At 35.9% G+C, this 22,682-nt stretch overlaps 1 protein-coding gene across 4 annotated transcripts in view; it reads left to right on the top strand.

The window, feature by feature from the left end:
* DENND6A (DENN domain containing 6A) overlaps window positions 1-22,682 on the top strand; it is a 64,861-nt gene that overhangs the window by 7,980 nt on the left and 34,199 nt on the right. For 2 of the 4 annotated variants that reach the window (XM_042929750.1, XM_042929751.1), the window contains 6 exons: window positions 3,110-3,189; window positions 6,256-6,294; window positions 6,395-6,437; window positions 17,799-17,911; window positions 19,918-19,998; window positions 21,345-21,450. In XM_042929750.1, coding sequence (XP_042785684.1) covers window positions 3,112-3,189; window positions 6,256-6,294; window positions 6,395-6,437; window positions 17,799-17,911; window positions 19,918-19,998; window positions 21,345-21,450 — 460 coding nt within the window. In that variant the 5' untranslated portion in view covers window positions 3,110-3,111. The remainder of the gene's footprint in view (window positions 1-3,109; window positions 3,190-6,255; window positions 6,295-6,394; window positions 6,438-17,798; window positions 17,912-19,917; window positions 19,999-21,344; window positions 21,451-22,682) is intronic. The other 2 variants (XM_042929749.1, XM_042929748.1) reach the window with 2 other exon arrangements.

The raw sequence follows: 22,682 nt of genomic DNA, 5'->3' as shown, positions 1-22,682 counted from the left end.
GTAAGAATTCTTTATACAGTCTGTATATTAGATCCTTATCAGATACATGTTTGCAAGTAGTTCCTTCCGTTTTGTGGGTTGTCTTCACTTTCTTGGTAGTGTTCTTTGAAGCACAAAAGTTTTTTAGTTTTTGTTTTGTTTTTTATGTTTTAGTTCTCTATTTTTATTCATTCATTCATTCATTCATTCATTCATTTAGAGAGAGCACATGCATGTGAGAGAGGGAGGGGCAGAGGGAGAGATTGAAAGAAAGAATCTTAAGCAGGCTCCACGCCCAGCACGGAGCCCATTATAGGGCTCAGTCTCATGACTGTGAAATTGTGACCTGAGCCAAAATCAAGTGTTGGATGCTTAACTGACTGAGCCACCCAGGTGCCCTGAAGCACAAAAGTTTTAAATTTTGATGAAGTCCACTTTATGTTTCTTTGGTTGCTTATGCTTTTGTTATATCTGAGAAACCATTGGCTAATGCACAGTCATAAAGATTTATTCCTATGTGTTCTTCTAAGACTTTTGTAGTTTTTGGGTGCTTGGGTGGCTCAGTCGGTTAAGCATCTGACTCTTGGTTTCAGCTCAGGTCATAATCTCGTGGTTTGTTAGATCAAGCCCCATGTCGTTGAGCTGAAGGTGTGGAGCCTGCTTTGGATTCTCTCCTCCTCTGTGCCACTCCCCCACTCCTGTGAACTTTCAAAATAAATAAACATTAAAAAAAAAAACTTGTAGTTTTAACTTTTACACTTAGGTCTTTAGTCCACTTTGGGTTACTTTTTATATATGATATGAAGTAGAGATGTTACTTTTTTAACCTTATTTTGATACATTTTTTGGCTTACATAGTTAGAAAAGTCATTCATTTAGCTTTGTCAAAAGTTAACATTTTATATAAACATAGTACAATAATCCAAAACAAGAATAGATATTGGTATGATACTATTTACTAGACCACAGAGTTTATTGGGATTCACCAGTTTTTCTACTAATGTGCTTTTTCTGTTTCAAGATCCAATCCAGTTTCTACGTTGCATGTAGATATCATATCTCCATAGTCCTCTTCAATCTGTGGAAGTTCCTCAATCTTTTCTTGTATTTCATGTCCTTGATACTTTGGAAGAATACTGTTCATATATTTTGTAGTATGCCTTTCAATTTTGTTTTTTCTGGTGTGTTATCATAATTAGCCTGAGGTTATGAATTACTGGGAAGAATACCCCAGATATGACGCGTCCTTCTCAGTACATCATATTAGGGAATACAGGATGTTAAAATTAAAATGTCGCATTATTGGTGATTTAAACCTTGATCACTTGGTTAAGATGATGTCTCCCAGGCTAATACACTATAAAGTTACTATTTTTCTCTTTGTAATTAATAAGTAAGTGTTTATTTTGTTAGAGACTGAGACTGTGCAGTATCTTGTTTTCCATACTTTGCCTGCTAATTTAGCATCCATAAGTGTATCTTACCTGCAGCAATTATTCTGGTGTTCTAATAGTGATTTTTCATTTTCCTCACTCTTTTTGTATTTATTAGTTAGAATTCTTTTATAAGGAAAAGTTGTCCCTTCTTGCTCATCCATCCACCTATCTATATCAATGGGAACTCAAGGATACTTATTATTTGGGTTATAATCTAGTACTATCATTATTTACTTTATTAACCAAATCATTACAAATTTGAACATTGGTGCCTTTTTAGGTTGGCTCCTATGTCCTTTAGACATGCCCCCCCCCCCACCCCCACCCTCCTTTTGAGCACTTCCTTTCTGGCATCACAAGATGCCCCATGCTCATCTTGCGTTTTTCCTGTGCTAGCCCTGTAATCAGCTACCTCCCTAAGAAGCCCTGATTCTTTTTTATTGCAGAACAGTATTTAACAATCAACATCTCGGTGTTAGGTGTACTCACTGCTGCTGAGGTGTCATTGCTTTATTTTTTCACATTAAAAGGCCTTTTAAAGGAGACATTATATAGTATTTAATAGATCTTAAACTATTTTCCAGCCAGTTTTTAAAAATTACATGAAAAAGGTAGACTTGTTTTTTGCTTGTAAGCAGTTTCCGTTTCGGTTTTGAATAAATGTTATTGTCTAATATTGAAGACATAATTTTTTTTAAAGATTTTATTTTACATAATCTCTGCACCCAACGCGGGGCTCATACTTACAACCCCGAGATCAAGAGTTACATGCTCCACCATCCGAGCCGGTCAGGTGCCTCTGAAGACATAACTTTTTTTTTTTTTTTAATGTTTATTTATTTTTGACAGAGAGACAAAGAGCATGAGCAGGGGAGGGGCAGAGAGAGAGGGAGACACAGAATCTGAAGCAGGCTCCAGGCTCTGAGCTGTCAGCACAGAGCCCAATGCGGGGCTTGAACCCACAAACCGTGAGGTCATGACCTGAGCCAGAGTCGGACACTCAACCAACTGAGCCACCCAGGTGCCCCTGAAGACATAACTCTTACTGAGTTTAGAATTGATCCTCTTTTTAAGGTTTTGGTGATGTTTGTATGTGAATTAATGTTTATGTAGGAGGTCAAGGCAGGCCTGGGATGGCCTAGGATGTAATCTCTACCAGGCCTGAGATGCTAGGTAGGATTGTGAAATGGAGATAGATACTGAGTGACATGGCAACAGGCAGACGCCTGTTCACAGATCACTGAGATTCATGGCAGGCATGAATTTTTCCCATGTCCAAGTGTTACTAGCAATAAGTTAACTGGTGTTCCTAATTTTCTTTCTCCTGGGACCATAATTACTCCCACACTGATATGGGAATGTCATCCCCATTAGGGTGTGCAGGGGCAAGTGGCAGATAGATATACCTTTGAAGAGAATAACCTGATTTAAAACATTTTGTAATACTATTTTCCAGTATATATATTAATATTTTTTCTGGGGTGCATTTTTCCTATTACATCATGATGTGAAATATTTATGCTATACCATCATTTTTAGGCCTTAGTAATTATATCAAATAAAATTTATGTTTTTCTTGGCTTATTACCTGGCCACCTCTCCCTTATTTCTTATAACATGGAAGATCTTAACATAGGTAACAGAACCAGGGTGACATTAGCTGATGCTCTCTGTCCCCCTTTGATGCCTCCCAGGAATGCCAGTGGCCTGGGGGACAGAGATGCCTGGACTTGAGCTGTGGAGAGAGGAAACTTCAAGAGAGAGGCGTCTCCAGGTACTGGGGCCAATCCACAGTTGATTAATGCCTGTATAGTTATCAGGAGCTAACTGACTAACATTGATTGCCCAAGCTTATATTTATACTTTTTTTTTTTTTTTTTTTTTTTTTTACAAGATAAAGTATGTACAAGGATAATCTAGTAACTGTGGCAATTAGTTTGAGATACTCAAACTGTGGCAGTTTGAGATACTTGGCAATGGTTACTTTTCTTGATTTTTATGGAGTTTAATTGAGGTTTTAAAATTAAATTTTTTTTCTATATTTTGATCTTAAGTACATAGTAGACATTGGAAACCTGTAGCATATAAACATGCATTATTTTTTTTGAATATCATATCTATTCCAATATGATATAACACTGGGTAGTCGTAACAGAATACATTAAAATGAAATTCTAGAATATTTGACTAGTACAGTCAGAGTTTTTAAAAGGTATACTTGATAGTTTATGTAGTTCTTACATCTTTTTAGTTTACTTAAATATATATAGCATACATAAGCCCCTGAAATACGCATACACACACAGAGATATATACACACATGTATATTTAAGGTACTCATATATATGGGTAAAACATACCAAAATTTTTTCTATATTGTCATGATGGTGTTTTAAACCATAGGAAACCAAAGTCCTAAGAAACCACTATGTATATTTGCTTTTGCATTTATATTTTAATTGCAGGAAATAAAAATCTGAAGGGCACTCACATAAAACTGAGTTTAAAGTCTAAGATAAAGCTATTATGGACCACTAAATTTACCAGTATGATAACTCTGGTATAATTTATATGTAATGAGATTTTCATAAAATAGGGCTAACTTGGTTATAAGTTTGCCATTTCTGCTTTAAAAGTAACGAGCAAAATGGTTTCAGGGTTAAGCAAGGGAGATGTATGTATGCATAAAAAAGAAGTACAAATTAAATACTAGGTTGTTGGATGGAACTAATTTGAAGGTATATCCACTGGTTGAAGAAATATATTTTTAGTGTTTACTATGCAGCAGAGACTGTTCTAGGTGTAAAGATAGAGTTGTGAACAAAACAGACCAGATTCTTGCCTTCATGAATTATGGAGACAGGGGTTAAATCAGATTGGTCAAAATGTGGGATACAAAGCAGAGTATGTAGAGAGAAATATTGGCTTTGGTATCATTCTCTATCCAGGAATGGTGCGTGGTTTTCATGTAGTATACCAGCTCTCTAGACCCTTCCCTTAACCCTGGATTGAGAAGGATTATATGCCACATTCTTGCTAGGGGGGAAAGAGGGCTGTGATTGCATACAACGATCGCTTCTAGGCATGGAGTGAAGAATGGTGGCTTGTGTACTTTGGAATCAGGCCTAAATTCAGCCCCTACCTCTGGCACTTAGTAAACAAGTAAATTTTAGAAGAGTTATTTTAACTGCTATGAACTTGTCTCTTCTTCTGTAAAGATAGGCAGAATTGACAGAATTATTGTGAAAATTAAAAACTCTGGAAGATACTCATATAATACTGGTTCTCCCCATCTTTTTTCTTACCTTAGTTTTCTTATATCTACAGTGGGGATACTGGGCTTGTCTGTTATTGTGAGAACTAAATCAGTGAAGTAAATATGTGAAATCACTTTAATATGGTTTATAATGTGATATCTGGAAATGGATGTTTTATCTGAAAATGGAAGATTTTTAGGCTTTTGGGCGGCAGCTGGGGAATGGAAGAATTCATGAATTCTTCCAGAAGTGGGAAGTCTTGGATCCCCACATTAGCAGCCCAACATTAACATAATTTACTCTGTGTTGTTTTCTCTTCTTTTTGTTATCAGCCACTAGCTAACCTGCTGCTCCTAATCTCATCTCTTCACATTCCCAAGAGAGTCTGAATAGGCCCACTTGAGCACTGGTGTTCTTTTGGGCAGAATTTTCACACCCAGCCACATCTAGGCAGTTGATTGGCCTGTAGAGTTGTTCTTGGATCTGGTGTTCACTAGTGCTTATTCTGACAGTAGCTGTTTTGGCTTATTCTTGCTTGCTTTGCAGTGGCTATAGGGCAGGAGTTTCCCTCAGAAGGTGGCTGTGATCACTGCAGACACTAAACTGACCTATCCTAAGAAATGCAATGATTATTTAAAGGGATTGAAGGAAATTAGGATAGACTTTATGGTGGGAGATGGTCTTTGAGATTTCTTAAACTATGGATTATTATTTTCTCCTTTCATTTTTCTTTGGTATCTGGTGATTTGCAGTACTTCTTGGAATTGATTGAAAATCATTACTTCTTGAAGTCGTTACCAGCTGATAGATCCAATTCTTTTTAGATTTTAGGCTTCCAAAGAAAAGACTCAGTAAGCTTTGAGTTATTAGTAATTCAGTTGGTAAATTCTTCTTTTTTTAAAAAAAAAATTTTAATGTTTATTTATTTTTGAGAGCGAGAGAGACAGAGCATGAGTATGGGAGGGGCAGAGGGAGAGGGAGACACAGAATCCAAAGCAGGCTCCAGGCTCCGAGCTGTCAGCACAGAGCCCGACGCGGGGCTCGAACTCACGAACTGTGACATCATGACCTGAGCTGAAGTCAGACACTTAACCAACTGAGCCATCCAGTTGCCCCTAAATTATTCTTGATAACCCAAGACTTCACCAATCTGTTAGAGATAACTTTGACTCAGAACTTTTTTTTTTCCCTAGTGTAAATCCTACTCAATTCTCCCAAGCTTCTTTCATGTTTCATTATTGGAGTTTGTGAACTATTTCTTTAATGTTTATTTATTTATTTTGAGAGAGAGAGTGAGAGCAAGCAGAAGAGGGGCAAAAAGAGGGCAAGAGAGAATCCCAAGCAGGCTTTGCACTTTCAGCACAGAGCCCGATGTGAGACGCTTGATCTCATGAAGTGTGAGATCATGACCTGAGCCAAAATCAAGGTTTGGACACTTAACCGACTGAGCCATCCAGGTGCCCCTGGTGAACTATGTCTTAAAACTATTTGACCATAGCCAACTAGTAATAGAAGTACCTGCTAATGTTTATAATATACACTCAATATATTTGTCTAACAAAATTTAATTCTTTTTCTTCCAGGTAATTTATCCTCAACATTCCAAACTTACTGATAAGGAAGTAAGTAACAATGTTGCTCTGTATAGTCTACTGTGGTGTTTCTGTTTGTTTTTATTGGTGTATGTGTATCAACATATATAGCTTTTGTTTTCTTTTTCAGAAAACCAATATTTGCTATTTGTCTTTTCCAGATTCAAATTCAGGTAACTATTTTTCATGTGGTGTTTTTGTTGAATTTTATACTGAGAATATTGATTATACTCTTAATATATGAAAATGGATTGAAATAGAATTTTAGAATGCAAACTCAGTTTCAGCCTAGCAAGTCAGTGATTGTGATTCTTAGTTTTGCGATGCCAGCCATGTCTTTTTTGATTTTAGTTGGTTCAATTGTTAAAATAACTGTTATGGGGGCGCCTGGGTGGCTTAGTCGGTTGGGCGTCCGACTTCAGCTCAGGTCATGATCTCACGGCCTGTGAGTTCAAGCCCCGCGTTGGGCTCTGTGCTGACAGCTCAGAGCCTGGAGCCTGTTTTGGATTCTGTGTCTTCCTCTCTCTCTCTGACCCTCCCCCGTTCATGTTCTGTCTCTCCCTGTCTCGAAAATAAATAAGCATTAAAAATTTTTTTTAAAAAATTATAAAAAATAAAATAACTGTTATGTTGTAATGAGGTAAAACATCAAGGAGCAATAAACTGTTGAAATAGTGAAGAGAGTGAATACCAGCAACGTTGGTATGTTTGGGGATTTATAGTAAGTAGTTTACTTTCAGTTTGGGATTTGAAAGCTTACCAAGAACTGTAAAAGCAGTGACTTAAAAAAAAAATACAATAGAGTGAATCTGGTTATGAAGCATGGCCATCAATTACTTGTAATAGTTTGTGTGAGTTAATATATGTAAAGACTTGGAATAGTGCCTGGTGTATAGTAAACACTATGTAAGTGTTTGCTATTATTATTAAATTTGGTTTTTCTGGTCTCTTTCAAACTTTCCCTTTGTGTGGTCCTAATTGTTGAAATTTTTCAGGTTGCCTCTTTTGTTTCACTTTCAAAACAGCTTTTCAGACTTGTAGTGACCAGAACATTCAACATCTTAGACCACACACAGTTAGAACCCTATGAAGCAAAGGCACTCCATTATTCCCTTTCCTTTAGTGGTTACTTCTAATATCCTTTTAATTTAGTTTAGTTAATCTGATTTGGGAGATTTGACATTTTAATTTGTAAAAGCATTTTCTCCTTTCCTTGTAAATGTTTCCAGAGTTCTTTCCTATACATTTGCAAGTCAGCCTTCATGAATTGTATAAAAAAGAAATGGTATCTTGGTTAAAAGAAAATGCTTTTGAGAAATCCCAGTAGGACTTTTGTTCTAACTTGGAATTATTGGAATTTCTTAGTATGTTTGTCCATTAATGAAATAAATGATAGAGGGGTCTTATAGGATTTTTCCTCATTTCAGTTAACATTTTCCTTACAAAGTCTACACATGCAGTTCTGAATGTAGTGAGTGTTGGATTGGACTTCCAGGTCTCAGGGTAAGCTGCATTACAGGATAAACTGACTTGTTGTTATTGGAGTCCTGGTGCATTACACTGCACACTCTTCTTTTTGAGATTATAGCTGGTTTTCATGGCTCTCTTTTTCACCTTTCTGCATGAGTTTCAAGGCTAAGAAGATAATTTGGATAGCCTTTTTTATTTTTAGTTTTTATTATAGTTTTTCTTTTAGTCAGTCACTCCATGTATCCCTGTCTTGTTAGAAGTTAAACTCAAATGTAAATCAGAATTTGTTCAGTATTTTAGTCACTTGAGTGACCTACAGGTGTTTTGTAATGCCTTTTTTAAAAGCTGCACATCAAATGAAGTAGGGTTTGTTTTATTTAAAGTACGGTTGAGGGGCGCCTGGGTGGCTCAGTCGGTTAAACGTCCGACTTCAGCTCAGGTCACGATCTCGCGGTCCGTGAGTTCGAGCCCCGCGTCGGGCTCTGGGCTGATGGCTCAGAGCCTGGAGCCTGCTTCTGATTCTGTGTCTCCCTCTCTCTCTGCCCCTCCCCCGTTCATGCTTTGTCTCTCTCTGTCTCAAAAATAAATAAAATGTTAAAGTACGGTTGATACTTAGAAGTGAAATTGACAAAAGGTCTTAAAAGGAGACACCTTGTCATCCTAAGAGATGAGTATTAATCTAGATAGCAATAGGCCGTGAGTTTTTATGTATTTGAGAGTTCTATTCTTAGTTGTGATTATCCAAACAATTTGTTTCACTTATATGTTTATGAAATGCAAGTTGGGATTGCTGTGCTAACTTTGAAATGGATTTGAATTTTTCTCAAAATAGCTTTTATTGTTTTGGAAGGAAATCCAGGCACATTAGAACAGTCTTTAGGAAAGAATCATAATCTAAGTTTTGTTTCCATCTTTAGGAAAGAATCATAATCTAAGTTTTGTTTCCATCGTGCACACTTAAAAACAGTGAAACAATATTGAGGAGGGCACCTTTTGGGATGAGCACTGGGTGTTGTATGGAAACCAATTTGACAGTAAATTTCATATATTAAATAAATAAATAAATATCAAAGAAAAAAAAATAAAAACAGTGAAACAAGATTCAGAATCAAGAGTGTATAGGTAAAGAAGAGTGCTTTTGGGATTCCCAAAGGAATGATTTGCCATTCCTCCACTTCCTCCAGCTGCTATCCATACATACCTTATTTTTTGACAATATTAATATTTATTTATTTTTTAATTATATTAAATATAATTTATATTTATATAAATAAATTATTTATAATTTATTTTTACTTTTAATTTATTAATTTATATATATTCATCATAAATATATATGTTATATATAAAATACATATATATTCTTATAATTTATATAATATATAAGTATATAATATATATTATACATATTTTTATAATTTTATATAATATATAAATAGATAATATAAATATATAAATATATATTTATTAATTTATAAATTTATTATTAATTTATAATATTATTAATTTATAATAATAAATTAATTTATATAAAAGCTCAGTGGTAGCATCTTGGATTTATTTATTTATTTATAAAATTTAAATCCAAGTTAAAGAAGATGTAGTTTATATATACAATGGAATACTACTTGGCAATGAGAAAGAATGAAATCTGGCCATTTGTAGCAATGTGGATGGAACTGCAGGGTATTATGCTAAGTGAAATAAGGCTGGCAGAGATAGACAGATACTGTATGTTTTCACTCATAGGTGGATCCTGAGAAACTTAACAAAAGACCATGAGTGAGGGGAAGGGGGAAAAAAAAGTTACAGAGTGGGAGGGAGGGAGGCAAACCATAAGAGACTCTTAAATACTGAGAACAAACTGAGGGTTGGTCAGGGCTGGGGGAGAGGGGAAGTGGGTGATGGGCATTGAGGAGGGCACCTGTGGGGATGAGCACTGGGTGTTGTATGGAAACCAATTTGACAATAAATTATATTTAATAATAATAAAATTTAAATCCAAGTTAGTTAACAGCCACACATACCTTAGATCCTGTGACTTTAGAAGAAGATTTTTTGTTTAGTTTGTTTTTAGGTTTCAGTTTCTTTTGTTCCATTTGAGTGACTTTTATCTTTAGGAGCCTAAATTTAAAGTGTGCCTTCTCTCTCATAAATATTTGTCAGATTTTTTTTCTCTGTGTTGATTACCATTAATATCATCTGTATGTAGGTGTTTCTGAGGCTTAAGCTATGATGGGTACCCAAGGGCTATAATCACTATATTTTAAATATGTCCAGAGTGAAAATTCAGTATTAGTAGAGGAAGTTTCTTTTTTTTTTTTTTTTTTTTTTAATTTTTTTTTTAACGTTTATTTATTTTTGAGACAGAGAGAGATAGAGCATGAACAGGGGAGGGGCAGAGAGAGAGGGAGACACAGAATCGGAAGCAGCCTCCAGGCTCTGAGCCATCAGCCCAGAGCCTGACGCGGGGCTCGAACTCACGGACCGTGAGATCGTGACCTGAGCTGAAGTCGGACGCTTAACCGACTGAGCCACCCAGGCGCCCCAGTAGAGGAAGTTTCAAATAAGGATGAATCCAAGGGAAAGATTAATTCTTTTTTTTTCTTAATGTTTATTTTTGAGAGAGAGAGAGAGAGAGAGAGAGAGAGAGCAGGGGAGGGGCAGAGAGAGAGGGAGACAGCAGCACCAGCAGATGCAGGATTCTGTCTCACAATCATGAGATTGTGACCTGAGCCGGAAATCAAGAGTTGGGACACTTAACCGACTGAGCCACCCAGGTGCCGTTGGAAAGATTAATTCTTGATCTGGATGGATTAGATATGCAGACAGTATTTGTCTCTACAGATTTCTTCTCTGTAAACAACAGGGACATCATCATGTATTTTACCCTTCCCAGTGGTGAGAGCAGTACTTCACACACTATCTGTATTGAAGGGCCAGTTGGATTTTTAAAAAATTCCAATCTGTTGTGGACCATGCTTTTATGAAATGCAATCTAAATGCATATTTAGAAAAATGAACGGGAGAAAAATGAAAGAAATGCAAAATAAAAGTCCAAATTTGTTATGGCAGTATCAGATTTCTGTAAGACTTTCTAAATAATTATTCTCAAGTTGGATATTTATTTTGTCATGGATTAGTAACAAGAGTTTGTGGACTGGCATCAGTCTGTGGACTATACTTTGAGAAGCTCTGGTCTAAAGTCCTGCTTCTCTGCAACTCCAACTCATCCACTCTTAATCACAGGGAGAGTGACTACATAGAGCCAGCCTAGCTCTTGAAGTCTCGTGTTTTATCTTAGTCTTATGCATTCTGATCTACTCTATAGCTGTGTTTGTGCTAATATAGAAATAATCTTTAAAGTTGTCTGTTCCCTGTGGGAATAGTATTTAAGCTTTTATCTCCAATCTTTAAGTGATATTTTTGGTACAAGAAGGTTTCCTCTGTTTAGCTTTGCCGTCTTGGTTTGATTGGCAGATGTGAAAGAGGCTTGGAAAATACTCTATGCCCTTGAGAATTTAAAATGGGAGGAGAGTCCTTTTTTTTTTTTTTCCAGGTATTTTTTTTTCTTCATTTAAATTTTAGTTAGTTACAATACGGTGCAATATTGGTTTCAGGAGTAGAATTCAGTGATTCATCACTTACATACAACACCCAGTGCTTATCACAAGTGCCCTCCTTAGTGCCCATCACCCATGTAGCCCATTTCCTACCCACTTCCCTCCATCTACCCATACTTTGTTCTCTATCATTAAGAGTCTCTTGTGGTTTGTTTCCTTCTCTTTTCTTCCCCCAACTTCCCATATGTTCATCTCTTTTGTTTCTTAAATTCCACATATGAGTGAAATCATATAGTATTTGTCTTTCTCTGGTTGACTTATTTTGCTTAGCATAATACGTTCTAGCTCCATTCATTTCATTGCAAATGGCAAGATTTCATTCTTTTTTATGGCTGAGTAATATTCCTGTGTGTGTGTGTGTGTGTGTGTGTGTGTGTGTGTGTGTGTATCACATCTTCCTTACCCCATTCATCAGTTGATGGACATTTGGACTCTCTGCAAATCTGTATTTTTGTATCCTTTGGCTAAATACCTAATAGTGCAATTGCTGGATTGTAGGGTAGTTCTATTTTTAGTTTCTTGAGGAATTTCTATACTGTTCTCCTGAGTGGCTGCACCAGTTTGCATTCCCACCAACAGTGCAGTAGGGTTCCCCTTTCTCTGCCTCCTCACCAACACCTGTTGTTTCTTGTGTTGTTAATTTTAGCCATTCTGACAGGTGGGAGATGGTATCTCATCATGGTTTTGATTTGTATTTCCCTGATAATGAGTGATGTTGAACATCTTTTCATGTGTCTGTTAGCCATCTGGATGTCTCCTATGGAAAACTATCTATTCATGTCTTCTGCCCATTTCTTAACTGGGTTTTTTTTTTGGGGGGGGTGTTGAGTTTGATAAGTTATTTATAGATTTTGGCTACTAATCCTTTATCAGATATGTCATTTGCAAATATCTTTTCTGCAGGCTGCCTTTTAGTTTTGTTGATTGTTTCCTTTGCTGGGCAGAAGCTTTTTATCTTAATGAAGTCCAATAGTTCATGTTTCCTTTTGTTTCCCTTGCCTTCTGCAACGTGTCTATTACGCTGCTTCCAGCGAAGGTCAAAGAGGTTTCGGCCTGTGTTCTCCTCTAGGATTTTGATGGTTTCCTGTCTCATATTTAGGTCTTTCATCCATTTAGAATTTATTTTTGTGTGTGGTGTAAGAAAGTGGTCCAGCTTCATTCTTCTGCATGTCACCATCCAATTTTCCCAACACCATTTGTTGAAGAGACCGTCTTTTTTCCATTGTACAGTCTTTCCTACTTTGTCGAAGATTAGTTGACCATATGGAGGGAAAGCTCTTCTTGGTATTCCATGTGACATTTATGTAGGAAGAGCCATGACTGAAAGAACCGGCTCCTTACTTGAATGAACTGTGTGGCACAGAGACCAGTGAGTTCAAGAAGTGTGATCTGAAGGGTGTTTTTCAGAAGGACTTTGTTTTCTAACCTTTTTTTTTTTTTTTTTATTTAAGTAACCTCTGTACCCAACATGCGGCTTGAACTCCCAACTCCCAGCATCAAGAGTTGCATACTGTGCAGACTGAACCAGCCAGGCGCCCAAAAGGACTTTTTTTTTTTTTAATGTTTATTAATTTTTGACAGAGAGAGAGAGACAGAGCATGAGCGGGGGAGGGACAGAGAGAGAGGGAGACACAGAATCCGAAGCAGGCTCCAGGCACTGAGCTGTCAGCACAGAGCCCAAAGTGGGGCTCGAACTCACAGACCACGAGATCATGACCTGAGCCAAAGTCGGATGCTCAACTGACTGAGCTACCCAAGTGCCCCAAAGAAGGACTTTTTTTTTGAGTGAAGAAGCTTTTGATCTCTGCTCCAATTGGCAATAAATTCGCGTTAAAAATGTTTTATTGAGATATGATTCACCCATATAAAGTGTATAATTCAATGATTTTTAGTATATCCATAGAGTTATGCAACTATCACCACGATCAATTCTAGAAAACTTTTGTCCCCCAGAAAGAAACTCCATTCTCCATTTCCTTTCCACCTACTTCACCCCCCACCAGTCCTAGGCAACCACCTGTCTACTTCCTGTATGGATTTATATACTCTGGATATTTCATATCAATAGGAGTGTTTTTTAGGTCTTGACTTGAAAGAGCCAGTATGATGCAGTGGTCAGGAGTACCAGCTCCAGAGTCAAACTTCTTGGATTTAAATTCTTGCTCTGCCATTTAGGAGATTTATTTTATTGGGTGTTTATGACCTTTTTATGCCTTGGTTTCCTCTTCATAAACAGGAATGATAATGGGATGTACCTGAGAAGCATGAAGACCAAATGAGTTAATATATCTAAAGCATTTAGAACAGTGCCTGGAACAGGATAAGCACTCATTAAATAGTAGTGTTCAACTCATATATTGAAAGGGAAAAATCACTTCCAAAATAGTGACAAAATATAATGAAAATAATTTTGACCTGGAATTGTGTTTGATTTCTGTTGTAAGAACTTAGTTATTTGGAAAAGGATGGTGGGGAAAGGTCACAGCAATTTTCTTTGTTTAAAGAGTGTTGGTTTATTAGTTCTGTTTTCTAGGCTAGTAACCATGGTCTTGATTAGTTAAACTGGAACTTACCTTAAAGCTGTGGGGTTTTACTGAGCAAATCTGCTGCTTTCTTAATACTTGCTATTTTATCAAAGGAAAGGGTTTATGTTGCTCTTGATCAAGAACCCATATTAAGGTTTATTTTCCTTGGAGAGCTGTCACTTGATCTTAAAACTTGTGTAAGTTAATCCCTATACCTTGGTTTATATAAGGAAAAAATGATTTCCATTAAAATGTTTTCTCATTTTTAATGTTAATAATCAGAAAGGTGTGGTGCAAATAGCATAACTTTTAGGTCTTTTTGGAGTTTTGTAGAGCTTAGTGAATATGTTGGGTAAAGGATGCTTGGAATTCAGTACAATTATAGGTCAGTTGTGGAGTTTTATTTTAGAATAATTGAACATAGCCACTAGAAGTGACTTTAGAGAGTATCTTATGATACCACTTTTGTTGACAAGAAAATTGAGAATCTTAGGTTAAGTGACTTCTAGAACACTAATTATAGACAGACCTGGGACTAGATTCCATTGATTGTGGTGCCTTTGTCCTCAGGTCCCAACTTTTCCCCCACAATCACATTCATGTAACCGTTTTTCACATGTAATTGTTATGTTGCTTGTGTAGAGCTGCAGTCTCTTGTTACACTGACAAACTGAATGGCTCGTACTAACAGTAGAGATTTATTTTTGATGAGGTTGTAGGGTGTCAGGATTTCCTTGCTCTTTCTAGGTATCATTTTCTGCATAGTAAATGCAAAAAATCTGATCGTCAATCTGTAATGTCTCCTTTCTCATCATAATGATGAGGTCAGAATGGAGAACACAGGTCTAGCAAGATAAGGAGTTGATATTTCTTCCTTTCTTCCTTTCTTTCTCAGGCTTCATGCCTGGCGTGGAGCCCCACACGGGCTTGAACTCATGACCCTGAAATCAAGACCTGAGCTGAGATCAAGAGTCAGACGCTTAACTGACTGAGCCACCCAAGGTGCCCCAAGAGTTGATATTTCTTTAGTAACCTTCAGTGTGTGAAGGGACAGACCTCTGAAACATAAAACAGGAACCATTTACCTCAGTTGACAAGGATAACATGGCTAAAGCTTTTTGACTTGGTGAACTGTCTTCCTGACCAATTCTGTACAGCTTGTGGGTGCAGCTGATTACTGGAAAGTTCTCACAGCATGCCCATGATTTGAGAATGGAGCTGGATGGGTAGGGAGTTAAGGCTATGGGAGCTTCATTACTTCCCTTTCACAAAATTCAGCATTCTTTGCATTTTCCAGATGCTACGTATCTGTTTCTTAAAATCCATTATCTTTTCCTGCTCTATCCTATTATGTGTATCAGAGAAATTAATGTGTACTTCTTAGTGGCATTTTCTTTTTTTTTTTTTAAATATGTTTTAACATACAGTGTTATATTAGTTTCAGGTGTACAATATAGTGATTAAACAATTCTATACGTTACTCAGTGCTCATCACAAGTTCACTCTTTTAATCCCTATCACCTATTTCACCCACCCCCCACTGGCAACCATCAGTTTGTTCTCTATCGTTGAGTCTATTTCTTGGTTTGTGTTTCTCTTTTTCCTTTGTTTTGCTTTTTAAATTCCACATGTGAGTGAAGTCATGTGGTATTTGTCTTTCTCTGACTTTTTTCACTTAGCATTGTACTCTCTAGATCCATTTTTGTTGTTGCATGTGGCAAAATTTCATTCTTTTTTATGGCTGAATAATAATCCATTGTGTGTATATATATTGTGTATATATTATCCACTCATCTATCGATGGACCTTTGGACAGCTTCCATAATTTGCCTATTGTAAATAATGGTGCAATAAACATAGGGGTGTGTATATTCTTTTGAATTAGGTTTTGTATTCTTTGGCTAAATACCCAGTAGTGTGATTACTAGATCACAGGGTAGATCAACTTCTAATTTTTTTGAGGCATCTCCATATTGCTTTCCAAAGTGACTGCACCAGTTTGCATTCCCCCCAGCAGTGCATGAAGGTTCCTTTTTCTCCACATCCTCATCAACACTTATTTCTTGTATTTTTGATTTTAGCCATTCTGACAGGAATGAAATGGTATCTCATAGTAGTTTTGATTTGCATTTTGCTATGATGAGTGATGTTGAGCATCTGTTCATGTCTGTTGGCTCTTTCTTCCCTTTTAAAAAAAAAACACAATATTTAAATGTCTAATAAAGGGAAAAATTGAACCATCAATTTATAAATCTCTTGAACTAAAACAATGCTAGGAGTGTTTTCCATTATTTCAAGTTTCATGTGTTTTCCTTATTTTTAAACTATCTATTGTAACAAGTAAAGAAATTGACTTGACCCATCCTCCAGTCCCCTGCCCACTTCATCACCAAAGAAATATTAATTTCTAGGGGCGCCTGGGTAGTTCAGTCAGTTAAGCAGCTAACTCTTGGTTTTGGCTTAGGTCATGGTCTCATGGTTTAGGAGATCAAGCTCCACATTGGGCTCTGTGCTGACAGAGTGGAGTCTGCTTGGGATTCTCTTCCTCTCCCTTTTACCCTCCCCTTTCCCCACGTGTGCTCTCTCTCTGAAAATAAATAAACATTAAAAAAAATTAAAAATAAATAAGAAATATTAGTTTCTATAACTGCATTTAGGTATGTTTTTTTAAAAAACTTAAACATTAACAAGTTTCTACCTCCTTTGTTGAGAACTTCACGTGCTAAGAAAATATAAGTACTTCAGTGTGTAATAGTAAATAATAAAATCTTGAGCACATTTCATATTTAATATAATCTTATTAGTTCTTAAATATAATAACCAGGAAGAATTTCAGTGATAAGCTACTTAATATGTCTTTGACTTTTTAGACTATTTATGTTTTTTTTTTTTGTAATTTTTGCCAGATAGTTTAGGTAAATTTTACATGTTTTAAGAGGTTTGGTAGAAATGATTAATGTTTAAAAACTTTATTAATCAAAAACCTTTTATTTAATTTTTATTTTTATTTCTAATGTTTATTTTTTGAGAGAGAGCGAGAGACAAGAGCATGAGCATGGGAGGGGCAGAGAGAGAGGGAGACACAAAATGCAGGCTTAGGCCCCCAGCTGTCAGCACAGGTCCCAGTGCGGAGCTTGAACCCACGAAATGCGAGATTGTGACCTGAGCCGGATGCCTAACCGACTGAGCCACCCAACCGTTCCTAATCAAAAACCTTTTAAATTAAAATGAGGAAAATAGTGAATCTATTACTTGGGCTCTTCCTGAGTTTGCTATATTATGTCTTTTTAAAAAAAACTTCTCATTGTGAAATACAAAACACATACAAGGTATAGAAATAGAACTTGCCAGTGCCTTAAAAGCCCCCTCATATTCCCTCATGTCCCCTCCTAAACTCTGTTTCCTTCCTCCCTCCAAATACAATCACAATTCTGATTCTTACAGTGATAAGTGTCTTGCTTTTCTTTATACTTTTATCACCCAATTATGCATCCCTAAACACTATAGTTTAGTTTTGCCTGCTTTAAAAAAAAATAACAAAAACTATATAAATGGATTTGAACTGTATACGTCCTTTTGTATTTGGCTTCCTTTTCTCATTATTATGTCTGTGAGTCAACATTACATGCAAACAGTTAAAAATTTTTTTTAATTACTTGGGGAAAATGGAATAGGAAAATAGTAAGGATACATAGGAGTTAAGATGCATGTTTTGCTAATGGCTTTGCCTCTAACCAGCAAAGGTAGCTTTGGACAAGTCACTTGAATTCTCAGGATCTCCTTGTTCTCTTCTAAAACGTGATAGAATGGGTTTAAACGGTTGATAGGACCTTATTAGCTCTAACATTTGATGAATCTGGGTAAATAAATGTTATGCTATGCTATTCTTAATTACTTTCATTTTTGTTTTTATTAGGTTGTCTTGGAGATACCCAGTTTTGTTTTAGATTTCGACAATCTTCTGGGAGGAGGGTGTCACTGCATTGTCTCCTGGATCATTATGACAAAGATTTACCAGTTTACTTAAAGGTTGGAAAAGTAGCAATAGAAAAATGTCCATGTGAGAGGAAACTTTAGAACTCAGTTACCTCTAAAGCATTCAGAAATATTTTACTTTTGTGTTATTACTATATTATACTGTTAGATTTCCTAAGTGAGTCTAATTCATAAGGATTCAGCATGTGAAAGAAAGAAACTTTACAAAGTTACTGTTCTTGAAGCATATAATGCCACTGTGAATTTTAGAAATCAATTAGAATGTTGAGGTGGTTTTCTTTCATTTGTTAATACCTCTTTGTTTAGATGTGGAGTTGGGGTGGTACCATACCAGTAAATATCACTTAGAGTTGAAGATTCCCTACTTTATGGTAGAATTGTAGTTGTCTCTTTTTGAGCTTTGTTTTCCAGTTATTTGTTAAAAACAATTTTAATGATTTAGATGATTTCAGAGTATAGGCTTCTGTTTGGTATTCCATATTTACATCTCTGACTGTGTGAGGAACATTTCCGTCTGGATGTCCTATCAGCACATCCAGTATGACCTCATTGCCTAAAATCAGCATTTACAGTTAACCTCCCTGGTTCCAGTAATGACAGTAACCCTTTCCCAGTTAGCAAAGCTATTACCTTTGAAATGTCTTATAGCCATCTACTCCTTTCCATGACCTTTTGCTTTCGCTATCAACATATTCTTTCAACTGATAATAATAGTTACTATTGACTGGTGCTTATATTCTAGGCACTGTATTAATAAGCTTGTGTTATCTCATCAGTCCTCATAGTGTTCTGAGAGTTTCTTTTGTAAATGAGGGAATTGAGGGCTGATGAGGATAATAATTTTGCCTAGACATCCCATCTTTTGGGTTTTTTTCAATGTAATATATTGTATACAGAGTTGTCAGCTAAAGTACATGTATATATTATATAAAAATAAATACAAAATGGCTATCTGTTGCTTAATGAATAAAGAGGCAATGATAGTGCTATTTCCTTGTCCTCACTTTTTGGGCCTTCCAAAATAAGACCTTTACATTTCCAGTTTCCAACTTTATCTCCTTTCTGTACATGTGCCACATTTTAACCAAACTGAACTATGTGCTTTTTCCTGAGGTAGCTTGTATTTTTCAGTCTCTGTGTGTTTGTTTTTGCTCAAACTCCTGGCTCTCTAAACCTGGGATGTTTTTGTCTTTGTTTAACTCCTATGCATCCTTCAATGCCCCATTCAAAAACAGCTGCCTCTATGAAATCTTTATGATCCCCATAGACAGAAGTAATCTCTTCCCTCTTGGCCTCCCTGTAACACTTTGTGGTTTCTTCATAGTACCTACCTTGAGGTTTGTTTTTGTCCCTCATAGATTGTGGTCTTCTTAAGGAACTATATCTGATGCATCTTTTAACTTCTGTAACACAATGCCTTGTTCAAAGTAGATGGTCAATAAATATTTGTGCAAAGAATAATCAGTTAGGAACTGGGTTAAAGTTTATTTCATTAGGATGTAAAAACTTCTTATGTTTTTTGGAATGTATTTACTTTCAAATTATATTTTGATAAATATTTCGGTGTTTCATTTTTATTAGGTAAAAACAGAACTGATTATGTAACATTCAGATTGGCATTTAACTCCTTTTTTTCTCTCTCAAAATTTTACATTAGGATACTTCATTTTATTAAGACTGACCCCTAACTCATACTTGTAGGCACAATTTAAAAATATATATGTAGCATTGGAGAAAATGTAGAATTTGATTGTTTCCTGACGTCCATTAACTAGTACAGACATGAATAAACAACATAAGCTGAGGAGGTTATAATGGGAAAAATCTGATTTTAGTACTTTAGTTGAAATGATTTCACCTTTGGGCAAGCTCCAAGTTTACATCTGCCAGTTACTGTCATGATTGTGTTGGTGGAAAAGCATAACTAGATCTTTGTGTATATTTCATATCTCAGTTCAGGTTTGTAAAGGAATGTGATGTTAATAATAACAAAAGGATGGCAATATGTATTTTTTTTTTATTTGTCACTTCTTTCATAGAAGGATCCTGCTTATTTTTACGGATATGTGTATTTCCGACAAGTTCGAGATAAAAGTCTAAAAAGAGGCTACTTCCAGAAGGTAAATTTCATATGCACTAATAGGGAAATTGTTTTTATATTGTGGCTAGAAAAATAGAAACTGTAGGGATGAATAGTCTTTAAAGTCTTTGATATTTTATCTTTAAACATACTAGAACTTACATTTTTTTTTTTGTTTTTTTAGATTATAGATACCTGTCCCTAGATTTATTTATTTATTTATTTTTTTAAAGTAGGTCTCATGCCCAGGACCCTGAGATTAAGATGTGAGCTGAGAATCAAGAGTTGGATGCTTAACCGACTGAGCTACCCAGATGCCCCTGTCCCTAGATTTTTAACTGGGATTGAATTTTGCCTTTCTGCTATCTCTGTGCTAGATTCCTGACAGTTATACATATTGTATGAAATTGTTAAAAGCCAAATGAATCTGCTTAATTTCCACATTTTGGGATGAGGAAAAGAATGAACAGATGATTTTTAATATTGTTACAACTAATAAAAGTCTGCAGTATCTTTTTTTGAACAGCTAAGAGTCACTAAATACATCTTAGCAACATCTTAATCATTAGTATTTCCATTCTAAATGTACAGTCATTTTATTTTCTTTAAAAAAAAAATTAGGGGCACCTGGCTGGCTCAGTCAGAAGAGCATGCAACTCTTGATGTTGGGTTTGTTAGTTTGAGCCCCACATTGGGTGTAGAAATTACTTAAATTGATTAATTAGTTAATTAAAAAATCCCAATCATCATTAAAAATAATAATTGGTTCTGATTTAATTACAGCTAACAGGGACACACCTTTACCTTTTGTAACTAGAATGTGCCTTGACCACTAATTGATATTGGATAGAAAGGTAAAAGTAGTTTTCAAGAGAAATAGATGAAAAAATTGGCATAATCCATATCTGAATTGGCCCAACTATAAAGTCAGAGTTTCTAAGTATATGGTTATGATCATTGAAAACTAAAATAACAGCAATCATAGGTCTTAGTTTGAAAAAGCATCACAATTTGCTCTTCCTATATTAGGAAGAGTTCATCTCACTAATTCCTGGTAGAACTGCTTTGCTAATGACAGTAGTAGCGAGGCCTTGGAAATTATCCATAATATTTGTCTCTTTATAGGAAATTCTTTTTCCTGGAGAGCAGGAGAATCTGTGAATATGCCCTTATGCTCTTAAGGTGTAATAATAAGGTTAAAGGTCTTGCATTCTGCTACTGTAGTTTTATGTAGTTTTTCTTTTAACCGTTTACTACAAAAACTTTTTTTCAAAATCCACACTTTTTGCTGAATTTAGCTTGTTAGTAATTGATTTTATAAGAAATGACAAATTTAAATTATAATCATCAGGAAAATAAAAAATCATGTTTCTTTTTTCTCTCCAGTCCTTGGTTTTGATCAGCAAACTACCTTACATTCATTTTTTTCATACCGTGCTCAAACAGATAGCACCAGAGTATTTTGAAAAGAGCGAACCTTATTTGGAAGCAGGTAAGTTAAATATTGTGTGACTTAGATACGTTATGAAGGAGTTTTAAAAATTTTCCTGGAAATGGCTGATAAATATAAAGTTGACTTTCTAAAAAATTTAGTTAAGAATTTTAAGGGCTAGGGACACCTGGGTGGCTCAGTCAATTAAGCATCTGACTCTTGATTTCACCTCAGGTCATGATCTCACAGTTCATGAATTCGAGCCCTGTGATGGGCTCTGAGCTGACACCACAGAACCTGTTTGGGATCCTCTGTCCCTTTCTCTCTGCCCCTCACCCACTCTCTCTCCCTCTCTCTCAAAATAAATAAATAAACTTAAAAAAATATCTCTTAAAAATTGTTTTAAAAAAGAAGAATTGTAAGGGCTATATGGTAGGAGAGAGATGAAAAGCTATTCTTCATCTTTACCTACAAACACAAAAGACCGTATCTTTTATTATCTCCTTTTGCAGCATAGATGATGCCTATTTATTAGGTTAATGATGAACAAATATGAAGTTGACAGCTCTGCTTCTCAGAGTAGTGTTTAAACAAATCTTTATGTCACTCAATGCAGAGGCCTCTATTGAGTGTTATGTTTTTGTTGCTAATTTGGGTAGTGATGAGTGAATAGGAAAACTCCCTTTCAAAAAATTTATGAACTAGTTTGTATCTTAGAACATAGGTATATTTCAGGGTGCCTGGGTGGCTCAGTTGGTTAAATGTCTGACTCTTGATTTTGGCTCAGGTCATGATCTCATGCATGGTTCATGAATTCAAGCCCCATGTTGGGCTCTGGGCTGACAGTGCGGAGCCTGCTTGGGGTTTCTCTCTCCCTCTCACTCTGTCCCTCCCTCTGTCTTTCTCTCTCTCAAAATAAAACAAATAAACTTAAAAAAAAAAAAAAAAGAACACAGGTGTATTTCTGGTGAAATACAAGATATTTTCACCACTTTTACTTTTCTGTTACCTTTTTAATTTTTTCTTTTTTTAGTTTTTATTTTATTTTAGAGCAAGAACACGTAAGTGGGGAGAGGGACAGAGGGAGAGAAAGAGAAAGAGAGAAATTGAAGCAGGCTCCATGCTCAGTGCAGAGTGTGATACAGGGCTTGATCCCACGACCCTAGGATCATGACTTGAGCCAAAATCAAGAGTCAGATGCTCAACTGACTGAGCCACACAGGTGCCCCTGGAGTTCTAATGTCTAATGTTTCTTTTTTCATATTTTGCAATTTGAACTTATACTAAGGAAA

The sequence above is a fragment of the Panthera leo genome, chromosome A2, assembly GCF_018350215.1.
Source record: "Panthera leo isolate Ple1 chromosome A2, P.leo_Ple1_pat1.1, whole genome shotgun sequence".
Lineage (NCBI taxonomy): Eukaryota > Metazoa > Chordata > Mammalia > Carnivora > Felidae > Panthera > Panthera leo.
The sequence above is the reverse complement of the archived record's forward strand: the minus strand, read 5'-3'. Positions and strand labels throughout refer to the sequence as shown.